This window comes from Cajanus cajan, chromosome 4, assembly GCF_000230855.2.
Source record: "Cajanus cajan strain Asha chromosome 4, NIPB_CcT2T_4, whole genome shotgun sequence".
Taxonomy (NCBI): Eukaryota; Viridiplantae; Streptophyta; class Magnoliopsida; order Fabales; family Fabaceae; genus Cajanus; species Cajanus cajan.
Genome location: NC_138520.1, coordinates 5,148,876 through 5,167,468, shown reverse-complemented (window position 1 = coordinate 5,167,468; position 18,593 = coordinate 5,148,876). Strand labels below are relative to the sequence as shown.

The following is an 18,593-nucleotide window of genomic DNA, read 5'->3' as shown; positions in this document are numbered from 1 at the left end:
AAGTAAATAAATTTATTTTTACATCTCCAATATTTTACATTCACAATATTAAATAAATTAATAAATTTAATTTTAAATAAGTCAACAAATCTACTTTTAAATATTTTTGTAAACTTTATTCTAATTTCATGATTAAAAATGTTTATTCTACTATTATTAAACTTTAGAATTTAAAATAAATAAAAAATTAACATAAGAGGTACAATTCATACACATATATACGCTAATATACATTCACGCATAGTATAATTAAAGAAAATAATCTTTAACAAATTATAAATATTTCTTATATCTCATTTAGAATATTCTAAATAAATAATTATGAAGATAAAAGAAAAGACAAAAATGCAACCATTAGATTTTTCATTTTCCATTTCTTGATTTCGTATAAATATAAATACAAAACATTTAATTAAGTTAGTGAAACTATCAAAAATATTAATAATTTGATTTTTTATTATAAATTTATTTATTTAGTTATATTATTAAAATATAATATGTATATTATTTTTATTATATTGTATAGATAAATAAGTTGACCTATTAGATCTAACAAATTTTTTTATAAATTTAAGTTCAACTTTTTTAAATAAGTAGACTTTTTTTAAAATCAAATTTTTCTTTTTATTAAAAAGGTCAAACCATGTTTTAAACAAGTAAGGTCATAGACTATTGTTTAACGACCAATATATTATCATCTCTACATATCAGATATCAGTGTTGATTACTAAAGACTTTTTTTTTTCTTTTATCTTGTTTTACATTTTGTAGAGGGGTGATTTTTTACTCAAATAATAAGTTTTGGTAGACTTATTTTCGTTAATAACTCACGTTTTAAATTAAATTGTAATAATCAAACTATTAAATTAAAAAATTTTAATGTATAAATCAAGTTTATAAATTTTTAAAAATTTAAAAAATATTTGATACTTAATTCCATTAATTCAGCTTGATGGACGATAATAAAAAAAATTTTACGTTAATTTGAATCTATATAACGAAGTATCAAATAACTTTCTTGGAGTTAGTCTACATAAAGTTAGTATAAGTAAACTTACTCTTTGAGTAAATAGATTTCTCTCTCTCTCTCTCTCTCTCTATCTCTCTCTCTCTCTCTCTATATATATATATATATATTCACACACGTCAAATTTCAATGATATAACCGTTAAATTAAAAATTTTCAATACCCGTATTAAGTTTATAAATTTTTAAGAATATTTAAAAATTATTTGATATCTCATTATATAAATTTAAATAAACGTATAAAATAATTTTATAATTATTCTTCAATTTAAATTAATGAAATAAAGTATCAAATAGTTCTCTAAATTTTTTTAAATTTGCATACTTGATATATGTATTAAGAACTTTTAATTCAATAATTAAATTATTAAAATTTAATGTAGGACATGAATTATTTAGTGAAGTAAGTTTAAGTAGACTTTGTTAGAAAAGATGGTTGATCCAAGAGGGGGGGTGAATTGGGTTTTAAGAATTCTTCTTAATTTTCTTAGATAAATTTTTTTCTAAAGACTTTCCAATTAAATCAATTGATTTTAAGTCAAAGTGAAATAGAATGCTGAAAACACTTATTAATGCAAGTCAGATTTTAATTACCCTACATGCAATATTCAAGATATAAAAAAAAATATTAATAAACATGTAATCAAATTAATGGAAAACTAAATTCAAGTCAATGAATGGGTAAGAGAAACTTTCTCAACAATCTATACTAATTCAATCATTTTCACTAGTGACCTACATTCGGTCCCCAATCAATTCGATTGAGTATTTATACTATTCTTTAATTTCATAAGTTTTACAATCACATAATCATATGCAAAATACTTTAGCAAATTAGATAAATTATTTCTTGAATCTCAAGAAGTACCTTGGTAGTACTCCACTACAGGATACCTATCTTTCTTGAGAAACCTTCTCAAGAATATTATCTACCTTGAGAAACCTACTCAAGTAATCAAAAAGTTAAAGGAAATATATCACTTGAAGTACAAAACAAAACGAACAAGTATATTAAGACTAAACCACTTAGTCATAATCCTTCAAGTAAATGATGTTGACAATTCACTCTATTTATGCTAGAAGTTTCCATAAATGGTTTCAAATATCTCTTCAAGAAAAACATTTTTCTTAGAATTCACTCAATGATCAATTTTTGTAAAGTTTTAATTCTTTTCAGTTCTAAAAATGAAAAAATGTTATAGAATTTTTTGATAGAAATAATCGATTATTGTTAAGAATAATCAATTATTTTATTTTTCACAAATTTATAAATTCACCAATAACGATTTAATTGATTATTTCTTAAGATAATTGATTATCCTAGAGGCTCACTTTTGAAATAATAAACTATTTGACTACATAATTGATTATTAAAAAAAGATTTTTTATATTACTGAAAAACATAATAAATAATCGATTATTACTAAAAATAATCGATTATTTTGAGTAAAAACTCAATACTTTGATTTTTCATACCAAATCCTTTTTAAACCTCGCATATCACCAATCATCACTCTAAATGAAGAATCTTAAATTAAGAATGATTTAGCACCTAACTAATGCACAAAGCAAAACATACAATAAATTACAACTTGCACTCTTTTCTTTCAATAGGCTATATAAAATACATTTGTAATCATCAAAACATTTACAATCTTTTTTTTCTACTTGAGCTTGATCAACAAACTTTCTCTGATGATGACAAATCCTTTCAATAGGCTATATAAACTTTCATATGTTTTAATCAATCCTCTTTAAAATGCAAAAAACTTGTAATTTGTACACTTTTGCTTTATAACAACTTGCAAAACAACATATATACCTTTCTCCTCCTTTGTTCATCATCAAAAACAACTTATACAATTCAAAGGTTATAAGAGAAATACTCCATATATTGTAGGTCATGCATACAACATGTACTAAACATATACTCAATATGTAGACAATGAAAATTTTCAGAATTAACAAACTAAATGCATTGTTCCAACATAGTCATAGTACAATAATTCAAACTTCAAACAATTTAAAATATTATTCATAACATCAAACTATTAAATTCATTGCATAACCAAAAAAAAAATACTAAAGAATTTAAATAGAAAAACCAACAATAATAAACCAAAATCAAGAAAACATAAAGTCCTAAGACTAAGTTTTCACTTTAAATCATCCTCGATACCAAGACGTTACTTAATTTATTTAACTTCAAATTGTAAGTCATCAAAGTTGTGGAGAAAAAAATAGACATTAGAATAAGAAATTGAATAGTATTTATTAAAAACTAACTTTTCTGAGATGTGAAATAATAACACTAACAATAAAGAGTGCGAGGGAAGAGGTAGACAAAACACATGATAATTTTTATATTAATTCGTCTGAACAACCAAGACTACGTCCAATTCTCAATCCAACTAGATTGAGTTTCACTATCTTAAAAAGATATAAGTATTCTTTCAACAAATCACTTTTGACTCAAACCTAAATGTTCTTTGAATTGCCTCTTTAGGTAATCTATCTAATTATTCTTTCAACACGAAGTCTATTCAAACTTCAACACCAAATATTCTTTTACAAATAAGTGTCTCTAAACTCAACCAAGTATTCTTTTACTAACAAGTCTTTTTAGGCTCAAACGAATATTCTTTTAACAAACAAATCATTCCAAGCTCAACTCTATAACAACAGTTATATATGAGTAAAATCTTACATATGTTGTTTGTCTTACAAACAAAACGTGATGCAATCAATTAAGAACAATATCTTTATAAAAAGAATGATTTGTTTGTACAAGAGTTATGCTAAAAATCTTCTTCTTGTTGTTCTTGAAGTTCCTTATATAGTAGCCTAGATGAAGATGACCGTTACAAAATCTTGAGTGTTCCTCATAAGCTCGTTTTGTTTGACTTCGTTATGAGTTTCTTGAGATGAGAAGTGTCCGTTGAAACATTAAATGCTTGCATTAATTGCACTTCATCAAATTGTCACTTATTATTTGATCAATAAGGTTACTTATCAGTTTTAGGATACCAAACAAACTTTTTTGTGGCGTGTGTCAACATAAAGCAGGCTTTGCATCAACTTTTGCTAACTTTTTTCATGATTTCAAAGATCTATTTGTCCTTGTTTCTTGTGCGTAGCATGAATTCATTCACTTTAACAAATTTGTGAGTTCCAATAAGCTTTCTTTGTTCAATTTATTAAGGAACCGGTTAGTTATGTACCAAGTAGTCATTACTTATGATAAACTATATGTATTTAAAACTTTGTGAAGTAAGATTGTATATTTCGTCTAATGACACATTGTTGGTCTAAAAGTTTTAGTGTTTAAGGTTAAAATTAGATGTAGAAATGAGTTATTTAGTAGAGTAAGTCTAGGTAGACTTACTTTTGGAGTAAGTGAATCATTCCTCATATGTACATACATACATACATTGTGTGTATGCGTGGGAGGGGGGAAAGGAGCGACTCAAGTGAGAAAAACACTTGCTAATATCAGAACATGAGAACAATTAATTACAACCCCTAGATTAAAATAAGGGATTTAGATTAAAAAAAATGTTATCATGTACCATCATCATCATAGTTCTTTCTATCATTATTGTTCTCATCCGCGTTATTACGACCACCACCATTTCCACCTCCATCACATTATTGCCGCATCACTACTATCATTGTCATTGTCACCAATACCTCCATTGCACTGTTGTCACATGACCATCGTTATTACTACCACCACCACCATTATCACTATCATCAATGTTGCCATCATCATAATTGTCGCTTCCACCACCACTATTGTTGTCGTCGTCGTCGCTTCCACCACATCGCTATCGCCACCACCTATGTCAGATCACCACCATCCCTAACGTTGTCATTGTACTCAGATCTTAATGGTTGTGTTGGAGACGGTGACGACAACGAGAATGGTAATAGTGGTGATGTGATAGAGGTGTAGTGAAGGTGATGGAGTTAACAACAATAATAAAGAAAAAATTACGATGGCGGCGATATGTGATACATTTATATATATTGTTTTAATTTAAATAATTTATTTTAATTTAAGAGTTGTTATTAGTTATTTTTATGTTCTCATATAACCAGTGTTCTCACTTGAATTGTCTTCTATGTGTGTGTCATAAATAAAATCGATGACTATCTTGCACGAGTATTTTTAAAGACTTTTATTCGATGAGTGATTTTTTATATATTTTTTTCTTCATATCTAATTTGATTTTTATTTGTCATAATTATTTATGAATTAAATTTTAAATATTTTTAAAATAAATAATCAATAAATAAAAATAATTTTATGCTACAATACAAATCATTTATCACAAATTTAAAAATATAATTTATATATTTAAATATATAATTATTCAAATTATAAATATAATTTATATATTAAAATATAATATTTATTTATATAGACAATTTATTTTAAAATTTAGTGACATATAATAAATATTTAACATGTGTATTGCACAACTTAAAATATCAATTATTTTTATATATTTTTAACGAACAAGATATGTCATAATTAGTAAATAATATTGTCTTTTAAATACATGCTTAAAGTTTGATCCCTTAGTTTATCAACAAAAAAAATTGAATTAAGTTCAATTTAGTCATTTTAAAACAATATCATCAACTAGAGCAATAAAAAATCATATAGAAGACAAAATTTAAGGAACAGACACAAATTGATTTTCGCATACAACAAAAAAGAGGTTAGGGTCAATCTTATTACTAATAATTATTTCATACCGAGAGCGAAATTATTCACTTTCCTTTACCTTGATGTGTGCTAGAAGATGGACGTGAATCTTCGGGGTGTTCTCTCACTAGTTCTGATTCTCTAGAGCCTTTAAAGAACAAGATTACAAGTGAAGAAAAAGATGAGCGTAAAAAGAAAATTGATCATAAACTCCTTTTTGAAACTTAACCACTTTTAACCCATTGGTTAAAACAATTAGCTCTAATTACAAACTTCTTCCCTCAAAACAATTAAACAAATAAATCCTTTAAATATAAAACTTTATAATACATACATATCCACATAAAAATAATTAAAATGATTATTAAAACCAACACAATTAATTATAACAAAATACAATAATAGTAATTAACATTATATATATCATAAAACAAATATTTCTTCAATAAATATTATACAAAACAATTTTTATTATTAAAAGTCTCTAGAATATTTTATAAAAATCCCTTTAACTAATCAAAATATATTTTTAATAATTTTAGAAAATTTAGAGTATTAAAAAATCTAATGTTCAAACAAAAAAAATATATCATAAATATGGTGAAAATCATCTAATAAGTAAAATTTCACAAACATCTATAAACACAGACATATGTTTGAAAAGCTTATAAGCTTTCTTAACTAGCTTATAAGTTAATTCAACTAAAATAAACTTATTTGATACAGAACCTTATTTTAGAACAAATATATTGCTAAAATTCTTAGTGTATATATATATATACTAATTATAATTCACAATAAATAAATATCTTTTAATATATAACTTATAGTAGTATTTGATATTCTCGATGAATAATTTAAATTACAACATAAAATTATTTTTAACTATCAATTATATTTAAGAAAGATATTGAAAATTAATTTAAAAATAAAAAAATAAAGTATACGTTGAAAAGGATAGACAATCAGGAAGATCAAATACACAAATAAGATAAAAATATAAAATAAAAAAAAGGTTGTTTATAATGGTTGAAAAAAAAAACTTTTAGCTAATTTCGGAGGTAGTGCGTAAAATTCAACTCTAAATAAGAAAGGGAAAAATATTCACATGTCTAAAAGCATAATTAGATACAAGTCAATAAACGTTTTTAAAAAAAATTATATTATAAACTCTTTATTTATAATAGAAAAATTTTCAGAAATCCTTTTATTCTATATCAAATAGCCTCATTCTAACTGAAAGAACGAGGAGAGTAAGAGTCCTTCTAATTGCATATTATAATGTGTAATATACAGGTAGATTTAAGTTCTAAATTTGTTTTATGTTCCTACATATGTCACAATTTTAGTTCAGGTAATTTATTTGTATAATGTTTGTAGTCATTTACTTTGGTTTTGGCCGAGATGATATATTCGTAGAGACTAAAAACAAATTAATATATTTTGCACTAATATAAAAGTTGGGACTAAAAACAAAAATAGTTATATCGGTTGGGTCTAAAAACAGAAAACTATACATTTTGCACAGATATAAAGTGACGGATCCAGAAATTTTAAATAGTGGGACAATATTAATACATAAATTTATAGTATTAAATATATAATTTTACATTTTTTTAAATATAAATATACATTAAATTATTTTCTATGAGATTTTATATTTTAAAAATATTGAATGATTTTCTCATTTTTAACACTTTCAAAAATATCTCTTTCTATATCTCGTATCAAAATTTTAACCTTTTTTCATTTTAAAAATAGTATAATATAAATTTAGATCAATTATCACTCCTTAATCCCTTTACTAGTTTGATTTAACTATAACTAATAATACTCCCTTTATTTTATAATAAGTATCGTTTTAGGTTGTTTCATACAAACTAGAAATAAAAAACTTATAATTAATCTTCTTTATTATAAATAATACAATACAATATTCACTTTATAAAAAATATTATGAAGGGTATAAATGAAAAATAAAAGATAATTAATATTATATTGAAAAACTAACATGACACTTATTTTAAGATTTATTTTTTTAAAAAACTTAATATATTAACTTTGACTTTTTTAACAAAATAAAAATATAGAAAAGAGTGAGAACACTTAGTTTTTAACATGACAAGTGTGAGTACATTATTATAAATTTATAATAGACTTAAATATGTTTTTAATATCTCAAATTTAAGGTAAATTTGTCTTTAGTCTCTCAAATTAAAAATTGGTCTTTTTAATCCTTGTAAATTTTAGAAAATCTTGTTTCAATTTTTATACTCAAATTTTGTCAGGAAATCTATCAAATATTGCTGTCTAAAATCTATCTATTGATATCTTTATCCGTAAAAACAACATATCAAATCCAATTGATACTACATTACTATCTTGATATGTCATTTTTATATATGTTATTGATGACTTGAGAGACTAAAACAATTTTTTTTAAAAATTATAAAAATTAAAAACAATAATTTTACAATTAAGAGAATAAAAACACATTTAAATCTTAATATAATATATATATATATATATTTAAATTAATAAAATATAGAAAAATGTTAGTGGGGGCAAGTGCCCCCATTAGGATACATGTGTATCCGTCCTTTATAAGATCGAAATTGTTATATTTGTAAGCGAGTAAAACACGTTGTTGATGATAGGTTCACAACAAAGACAATGATTAAAGCATGTTTAATTCTTTATGAAGTCTTTTCATGTTATAAACATTTTCAGACCCAGTTAGCAAGGACCAACGACACTAATCATGCAAATAGACCAATTTGATCCCAAGTATTGCCTCCTCTCTTAAATTGTTCTTAAACTGTCCTTAAAGTAAAATAAATTATTTGAGTAATCCCAGAAATATTAAGAAGCCTTGCAAGTATGATCAAGTATCGTGCGTGCTAAACAATTTAAAGAAAACAGTGAGGATATCTAATCATGTCAATGGGCAAGTCCAAACAAAAATTAGAATCCAAAATGCTTTTCACTTTTCTCTTTTCTCATCAGGAGATAACTCAACGGCTAGAGAAAAAATAAAATAGGATATCCAAGTATCGTGCTAAACAAGTTAAAACACCAGAAAAAAGAGAGAGAAAAATAAAATTGTCCGTAGGCATGCTGTATATAGTATATACATAACATATAGGATTCACCCGATTATTTCCTTATTAATTCAGCATCAAAATAACAAACGGCAAAAAGGTACTCTATATCTTCGGTAAAGCAGTTGGCAGATCTGCTGGGACATCTGAACTTGCCTGTCACATGAAGAAAAAAAAATAAAAAAATCCCCTTAATTCAGACCGGATTAGCATGAAGCTGATAAAGAGAACCCAAATGGGTTAGACAAAAATATCCAGAATTGATTCAAGCCTATAATTTAGAGGTCAAAACCAATGTAGTTATTTAACATGAGTAAGTGACATAATAGAAGAACAGGATGAGCATGTATTCACATGTTCATAAGCACGCAACAGAAAAACACTTTATACCTCGTTTTATATATAAGAAACAAATACTAAATTTATCAAAACTAATAAAAATAGTTAAATAAGTTAGTTGTACTAATAAATACCCATAAAAATATAAAATTAAATAGTATAGGTGATAGATGTATTTAATGACTCAAAAGCTGATGAATAATATTTTCAACCAATGAGCATAATTTATAATATTAGTTATTCAAAAAAATACATTAACTTTCATGGAGACGAATAGAACACTCATTAATAAATCCATAATAAATTAGATATAAAAGACAATAATTAATACATTAAAAAGTAGACCATGTTTCTTATATTAAGACTAAACTAAGACTCATTTGTTTTATTTATTTATTTATTTTATATATATATATAGGGACAGAAGTAGTATTTCATTACGGTAAATATATGGTTCTCCTTTTTTCCTTCTTTGAAGAAAGGCAAAGGGGTTTCTATACCTGAAGATATCTTGTCAACATTGTTGAAGTACTGAAATTAAAGCCCTGAACTGGTTCACCTTTAGTACGAGATGCATTAAGTTGCTTTCTGACTTGAGTAGCCAGTGACTGCATTATCATTAAATATGATGAAAACGATCAAGAGAAAAAGTGGGAAGAAAACTAAGATTGAAATTGTACATATATTTCTCAGATAAGAATTAGATGTCTGTTAGAAATTTCTTAGATAGCAACACAATAACAACAGGGAAGAAAACTAAGATTGAAATTGCACATATATTTCTCATATAAGAATTGGAAGTCTGTCAGAAATTTCTTCGATAACAACACAATAACAACGCTTCTCTAAAACATACCTTCCCCAGCTCTACTCCCCACTGATCAAAAGAATTGATTCCCCAAATGAAGCCCTCGACAGCAATTCTGTGTTCATAGATTGCCAACAACTGAGGAACATAGACCAGGGAATTAGGACCAATGAAGTAATTAGAATAGATCCTCATGGAAGAAAACATACACTAACTTTGGCGAGTGATCGCATCATGAAAAACAAAAACTGACTTACTCCTTATATCATGAGAGAGATAAGTGACCAACTTATGTAGAATTTACAACTCCGTCATGGAAGACCCAAATATGGCACATTCATATTTTATCAAGAACCATAAAAATAAAAATAGAAATAGAAATAGAAAAAACTGGAGCAATAGAAAAAACAATATGAACACTAGGAAAAATTAATGAAAACTATTTTCCAGAGGTATTTTTTGCTGCAGTTATTCTGATACAGGGCTAAACTGTCAAAGAACACATCCACGAAGGAATAGACAGTAAAGAACACCAAAAAAAAAAAAAAAAAAAAAACTCCCTTCAATCCTTCCAAAGTGAATGCCTTTTTCTCATATTCAATCTCCAGTGTGACCGACTAGTTCGGAATATGACAAATTGCTTTTCAAAAGAGAGAAAATAAATTAAATGTTCGTCCATATTTCAATGATATGAATATTCAATATATTATTGTGCATAACTCTCATAAGAATTACTAAAATTTCCAGCTGAACAAGCTCAAGAAAATATGTAACTGACAAGACAATTTCTAAGAACAGGAATCAACCATTTTGCTCTAATTACTGAACACAATCTTGAGGACTTCCATACCTGCCCAATATTGTAAGCATTCAATGATGGAAGCAGTAGGCTGAGAGAAGGTCGATTGCCACTGAATGTCTGCAGATTTTGTTTTTAAAAAATGAAATAAGAATGGAGCATGCTAAGGACCAAGGATTCAACTATTAAATCTGCAAGTTGCATTGAAGCAGACGTAATATCACCTTGTGAGAAATAAGGTGTGGGGAAACATTCTCCTTTTGCAGCTGGTCTGCTGTCTACAAGAATTTGATTGATGGTCATATTCCTCATACTAAAGAAGAGAAGATTACTAAAAAAACTAGTCCACGACTGAGAAAAATAGTTATCAGGTATTTCTATAAGTTCAGTGCTGTCTAAATCTGCTTGTCAGTTACCCTCAAGTTGGTAGCATTAGCACAGATTTCATCACTTATAGCCTTATTTACTTTTATCTGATATATGATTTAGAAGAATGAAGCAAGCATAAATGTACCTTCCCATATGCAAGGGCATCAGGCTGTGCAAAAAAGTTGGACATTAGCTCGTCATGGTTACTCACCACTTCACCTGATTATAAAATGCATTCCTCAAATAGTATCAGAGCATTGACTTCAAACAAGCAAACTACCATGACAAAACTTGATAATGTTAATTTATACTCCTAACCTTTCAGAAAGACAGGTTGCTGACTTTTCACAACTCCAATAAAATCGCAAGGAATTACACGCCCCTAAAAGTAAGATAGAAATTTCTCAACAAAAAGCATAGTTCCTAAATATTCATATTTTTCATACAGTAAAAACATTAATCGGAGGAATAAAAGATAAGCCACTTAAAATTGAAATAGAGGCAACAAGAAAATAAGATTCTAAACTGCTAAAATATAAATACCTACTGTTTGCCATACTATGTTATTTGAATAGGCCAATAACAAAGCAGAAAATTCAGGTCAGCTATGGAAATATTAAGAAAAGCAGCATATAGGAATGTCTCACTTGAAACATTAACATAGAAGAATTGTGCTCTTGGACTTTAAATATCCTAGAGGAAAAACACAGATTAAAGATAAGTAGATAGCCATTATACCAGAGCATATTTGTGCTCATATTGATTTGAAGGACAAAGGAAGGATGAAAATACACATGAAATTTCTTCCTGATTTTGTACATGTCAAAATCTCTATTTTGACCCAAGGATTAGAATTTAAAACAAGTAAAAAGTAAAAACTAGGATTGAAATATCAACTGCAACATGAAATTGTCGACATTTTTTCATTAGAATGTGTTTTAAACCAAAACTAACTTCCAGACAGCAGTACTTTTGACATTAATAATTTTAACATTGGTAAACCTTTAGACAAGTAGCATTTTCAAGTCAGTTTTCACAAATGTTTATTAAACCTTCTAAGGCCAAACACCCTATTATAGAATATCAAGTAAATCACCTGATGTATGAGCTGATAAAAGCTATGCTGCCCATTAGTTCCTGGTTCACCAAAATCAATTTCACCAGCCTCAAATGGTAGAGGAACACCATCAATTGAAACACCCTTGCCGTTACTTTCCATGCTAACCTAAGGAAAAAACAATAATAATAAAACATATTATAAGAACAAAAAAAAGCATTAAAATAACAATCAAGTACAATGCTGCAACAAACTTGCCTGTTGAATGTGTGGGGCAAACTTCTCCAGAGCTTGGCTATAAGGTAAGATGGCCTGTAAGAGTACCAAAAGTTTCATTTTTCACCAAACGCCAGTTAAGAACAAATAAACCTAATAAATAATTCTGTAGAGAACAGGACAAATAAGTACTCACTCTGGCAGGATATCCAAGAAATGAAACATTCCATATGCTCAACAAACCCAGAAGCACCTAGAGTACTCATAAAATGTAAATGAGCATCTCATCATGTATTTGACAAAAGTACAAAACACCTTAATTACAAGAGAACCAAAGGTCCCTGAATCAATGGATCTAAAAAATAACAATGAACCAAATTCATACCCATCCCTATGATTTCATCTCTATTTCCATAAAAAGTAATATATAATAAGATTTAAGAGAAAAAAATGGTCCATAGCTAGGGAATTGGTAATGCTCCTAAGAGTGAAAGAAACAAGGGGGTAAAAGAGAGGAAATAACAGCTGAATGGAGGTTCCCATTCCCTCTTTAAAAATCTTCCAGCAATCAAACATCTTATGATTTAAAATCTGTCAAATTCTCATAAATACCCCCCCAACAGTTTTTTTCCCTTCCAAAAAAGGAATGCATTAAAAGAGAAAAGTAGTCCAGAGAGGGGGGAAAAAGCTGAAAGGAGTTCCCATACCTATTACTCACAGTCAAAACTTAATATTAGTTTTGATTAATAATTTAAGATATGAATACAAAAAATATTTGAAGCATTAAATTTAAAAATAATAGATCCATACAAAACATTCGAACCCAAAATTATATTACAATTACAGAATATAAAATTATCTCTTGTAAGATTCCTTCACAGTACTGGAAGGATAACCTGTATAAAGTATCACAAACACTAAAAAAAATGCTTGAACATGCAGAGACCCACATGTAGTCATGTACAATTAAACTCAAAACTCAAAAGTGTGAAAGGTTAGCAAAGGGGCACTTACAGGTATATTCTTTTCAAATGGCTGTGAATAGAAATGTTGATCAATGCTTGAAGCACCCCTTAAAAACCTTTAGAAAAAAGACACAGTCATAAAGAAAACATAGAAGTACGTGTGACATAATTTCAAAACTAGGTTGTATTTTACAACCAGGATCAATATTATGCAGAGCATATTTGAAATTTGAATACATACTAATGGAGACCTAACTACACTATATCTCTTTCTGAAAAAGTCATGAAGTAGCATAGATATAAAAAATTCTTATCTACATCCTTCATGTAATCTATGAAGTTGATTATTTCATTAAGGAAGAAGGTGAAGCATAATAAAGCCAGTCCAACCTACAAATATTATTCTAGGGTGCAATAGACAACAAGCACCTAGAATTGAGTCAAACCACAATAAATTAAACTATTTCTAGGAACATTATCCTCTAGAAGAAGTGCCTACAGATTAGAATCATACTAAGAATGAAGGACATACTTCTCTATTACTGAGAAACCGTATTGTAGAGATAATGGCAAAACCCCAACAGCGCTGCAAACTGCATTTCAGGTCATCATAATCAAATCAGTTGAAACTTGAAAACTTCAAATGTTTTTTAACAGAGTAGGAAATCAGGGGAAATAGAAGAAACATTACTCACCACTATACCGGCCACCGACCCAATCCCAAAATGCAAAAGCATTGTTAGGATCAATTCCAAACTTTTCCACAAGCTGCGTCATAAATGAAAGAAGAAAGAAAATTAGTTAGAGGTACAACAATAGTTATAAACATAAAATGTATGTTTTATGATTTTTTTTCTCTTATTAAAGAAAAAATGCACAAAAATGTAAACATAATACTAAAGAAATTTGACTGCACAAAAATGTTTTAATAGCACGTGACTGTAAAAAATGCACATAGTTAAGGATTTAAGAAAGCAAGGCCACTGGATGTCTGTATTAAGATAAACAGTAGTGATCAATCAAAAGAAGAAATGATACATGAATGAACAAAGAGTTACACGTTGAAGAAAAATCAATCAGATAATGCCAAAAGAAGGAAAACATGGTAATACCGTGAGATTTGTGCTAACAGCCACCATATGCTTTGCAACTGCAGAGGGCCTGGAAGCAATGATATCATGATGAGACAGTCTTCAATTCATTATCAGTCTATTTTCAATATTTTCCACTTTCTATCCTTTGAATAATCAGTGAGTATATTTAGAAGCTGGGGACAGGGAGTTGGGTGTATATCACATTAAGTCGGGCAGTATAGGTTCCAAATCCAGTTCTGCAAGTTTCCTTATAAAAAGGAAGGCATCTGCCAAACCCCCAACCAGCACTACTATCTTTGAACAACTACTCTTAATATTTCACTTACCCAAGTGCAGATGAAATCCATTCTCTAAGAGTTCGTGCATTCAGCATGGTTTCAGCTGTTGTAAAAGTCTTTGAAACAACCACAACTGCAATTATCACAAATAACAACAATAAGACATGCAAGATAAGCCTCCATATCTATCTATCTATCTATCAATCTATTTATCCATTATATATAATCATTTACCAAGAGTTGTTTCAGGATTTAATCCTGTGATATTTCTAGCAACGTCAATAGGATCAACATTTGCAAGACTGCAGATAGATTCAAATAGAAGATGATGAGATTGATTTTATGGAAATGGTACAGCGGCTACAGCCTGCTTCAAGATATGTAGCTACAGTAAGCCATATTCAGAAAAGAAAATATCATATAGTTGCAATCAACTAATCCTTGCGATCACACTTTGAAGACATCAATAACATTAGATACTTACAAGCGCAGCTGACGACCCCTTGCGGATTCAATAGCTTCAGGGTCTGCAAGATATAAACATATATTCAACCAAGGACAATGGCTCCACAAAATACTACATGTGTGTGTGCGCATGCTATAACCAACCAACCCGTTTGAAGAGCAGTGTGTACAAACAGGGGACCTAAGAAGCTTCCCCCAATACCAATTGCAACAACGTCCTTCAAAGGCTTCCCTGTAGCACCAACCTTTAAAAAACAAGACCTAGTAGTTAATATTCAACAACTTCTAGTTCAAGTGTTCACGAAACATCCATGTAGGATACTGCAGTAGCACATTACCCAAGAACCATTGCGAACCCGCTCAGAGAACTCCTGAATCTTGTCAAGAACTTTCCAAACTTCAGGGACAACATTCTTCCCATCACTCTGTATGACAGCATCCCTTGAAGCACGAAGGGCCACGTGAAGCACTGACCTATCTTCCGTGCTGTTTATCTGAAAGTGAATCCAAATTATCCAAAAATGATAAATAAAAAAAAATCGAAAAAAAAATATTAACACGAGCTAAAGGCATGAGTGTGTTTATGTGTGTGGATTATGGAATTTTGTAAGATTTATATACAATGGCTTACATGTTCCCCGCTGTACATGCGGTTAATCTTTTCTTTGAGCGATGCAGCCTACAAAACATTAACACCAGAAAAAATTAACCAGAATTACGAAAGTCCTTTTTGTGTTTTACCGATTGATAAAAAATTCAGGCATGAATGTGAAATGAACAACCTCTGCTAATTGAAAGAGCTTCTGGATAGTTTCAGGAGTGGCTTGTTGCCTCGAATAGTCGAGCAGAATGTCATCGAAGTCACTAAATAGCATGCAAATTCACAAAAATTAACTTCCATCGCATTTCAAACAGGAATAATCGGAATTCAGAATTATCCTGTTTTGGACTTAGAAACCGAGAATGAATATAAACATAACACTGCTTACACCAGCATGGACTGGCACCGGTTATCGTCGGTCAATAGATCGCGTAGATGCGTTTGGTTGATGTCGTCCACATGTGCCTGCTCAGAGTGGAAACGCGTGGCGTTTAAGAGTAATTTTGGAATCACGATGAGAAATAAGAATAAGGTGGATCAATTCCGTTGCGTTACCTTGAGGTCCTTCCATGGCTGGGTGTCGGAGATGAGAGCCATATGCGGAAAGAGGAAGAGTGTGTGTGTGTGAAAGAGAGAGAGTGAGTTCGAGACTCGCGTTGTGCGTTGAATGTAAGTAGGAGCTTCCTCGGAGCTCACTTGGTTCTTCTTGGCGAGTGGCGAAGGTTACACGTCCACGGAATAAAAGTACAAAGCATTTATTAGAAATATAAAAATTATTTCATATTATTATATTTTTGGCTCCTAGAGGATCTATTTCAAATAGAAGTGATTAATCTCTTGATTAAGTTGTTGGAAATACCTGACCTTAAGATTTAACGCGGCTGCATACATAAAGTAGATTTGAATCCCTGACCGTGTTTAAGTATGAATCAATTCCTACCGCTAAACTACGTGTTTAAGGTTATTTCATATTATTATTTAAAACATTTTATTATTTATTATGTATTAAGTAGGAGTACGAGTATTATTAACCAACTAATGTATGCACGGATTATCAATTTAAAATATATTTTATATAATAACATATAATAAATTTTTTATATTAATTTTGTTTTAAATTGCAGTTTATTTATACTTTAAAATTGTTGTTATGTTTATTTTATAATAATAATAATAAGTTAATTATGTAACATTTATAAAAGAAAAAATTAATTCAAATGATTCCGTAGTCATACCTTTTTAAATAGAGATGATCCTAACTTGAGTATGATCATCATAAATACTTCTTTATCTTTATAGGAGATATGCATCCTTATCAAAGAAAAGAAAAAAAAAATATAGTCTTAATTATCAATTGTACAAATTTTTTTTAATATTTTTCTTATTTAAAGATGTAAAATTATGTTTTTGTTTTATTCTTGACTTAAAAATGTTAGTAACTTACATATATTGAAATTATTGATTGATTGAGTTGTTTCATCTTTCAAAATTTATGATAATTAATTACATCAATTGATTAAGTTTTATAAATTTAATATACTTAAAATGAAAGAACAAAAAACACAAAATTGCATTATTTAACTATCACAATATTATATAAACAATATCTATCAACTAACTCATAAAATATCTTGGCTGAGATAATACATTATATAAACTCTAAAGAATAACTTAAATCTTAGTACTTAAAATAATACAACTAAATAATATTTAAGTAAATGTAATTCTTGACTTGTAACACTCCAAAAAATGATATAAAATCCTTTTTTTTAATTTGTTTGATATGCATCATTTTTTCTATTCATGGTTTAGTCAACAATAAAGTATATCATATTGTCTGTTTTTTCCACTACTTAAATAGGATTTTCAAATTTCAACATAATAATCTCATAAAAAAATTTAAAGGAATGTACTATTAAATGTATACAATAAGAAAAAAAAAAATCAATCATATATTACAATTTAACATGTATTTTATAAAATTTTATAAATCAAATGAAAGGATAATAATAAATATAAGGAATCAAAATTTAAACTTTTTTCATAATACAGATATTTCATAAAACATAGAGAAAATTTATGAAATCATTAGATAACACAATAGGTTTCTCAAATAATTTTGATCGTCTACCATTCCTTTTAGTTTTACTTATATAAACAATAATGATCTTTCAATGAAAATTCATTTATGCATTATTCATTATCTTCCAATACATGATGGTAATTATGAATTAGATTCTCCATCTACAAAACATAATATGCATTTTTAAATTATATACAAAATAAAAATGAAACTATCATGCATTAGAAATTATTTTCAAATGAAACAACAAATAATTACTAAACAGATAATATGCAAAACATATCATGTTTCAATATTAACGAATCACTTGGGAATGAAAAGAAATATAATGGTAAGAATATAATGATTGAAGGTTGTTTTTATATATAGGTTAAAATTATGTGATGAGAATAACTCCATGAACGAAATTTGTATAGCTGAATCTTTGAAAGTTTTTTCTTAATATTTAGTGTTTTAAATGATAGTCATTAAGAATGTTTATCAATATAATTTTTTTTCCTACATGTATTTATTAGATAAGTTATTCACTTTTATAATGAAATATGTATAGCCTTGCTTTAGTATTTAGTATTATAAGTGTCGATCATTGAAAAAGTTATTTGCCTTATATATATATATTAATATATGATAAATAAATAAAAAAGTGGAAGAAGTACAAAAAAAATTGAAAGAATGTAA

General features: G+C 28.0%; 1 protein-coding gene across 1 annotated transcript; it reads right to left on the bottom strand.

The window, feature by feature from the left end:
• Positions 1-8,762: 8,762 nt before the first annotated feature.
• On the bottom strand, positions 8,763-16,563 carry LOC109801985 (Sugar isomerase (SIS) family protein). The gene is made up of 23 exons (XM_020363163.3): positions 16,388-16,563; positions 16,221-16,297; positions 16,014-16,095; positions 15,863-15,910; positions 15,570-15,725; positions 15,380-15,476; positions 15,251-15,293; positions 15,001-15,068; positions 14,815-14,899; positions 14,507-14,555; positions 14,090-14,162; positions 13,927-13,987; positions 13,444-13,510; positions 12,626-12,682; positions 12,472-12,525; positions 12,253-12,381; positions 11,475-11,538; positions 11,302-11,375; positions 11,012-11,065; positions 10,839-10,907; positions 10,037-10,126; positions 9,681-9,788; positions 8,763-8,997 (listed from the first exon to the last, which is right to left on the bottom strand). Exons 1-23 carry the CDS (start codon positions 16,427-16,429, stop codon positions 8,947-8,949), a joined length of 1,698 nt encoding a protein of 565 aa, XP_020218752.2. The 5' UTR covers positions 16,430-16,563; the 3' UTR covers positions 8,763-8,946.
• Between the last annotated feature and the right edge of the window lie 2,030 nt (positions 16,564-18,593).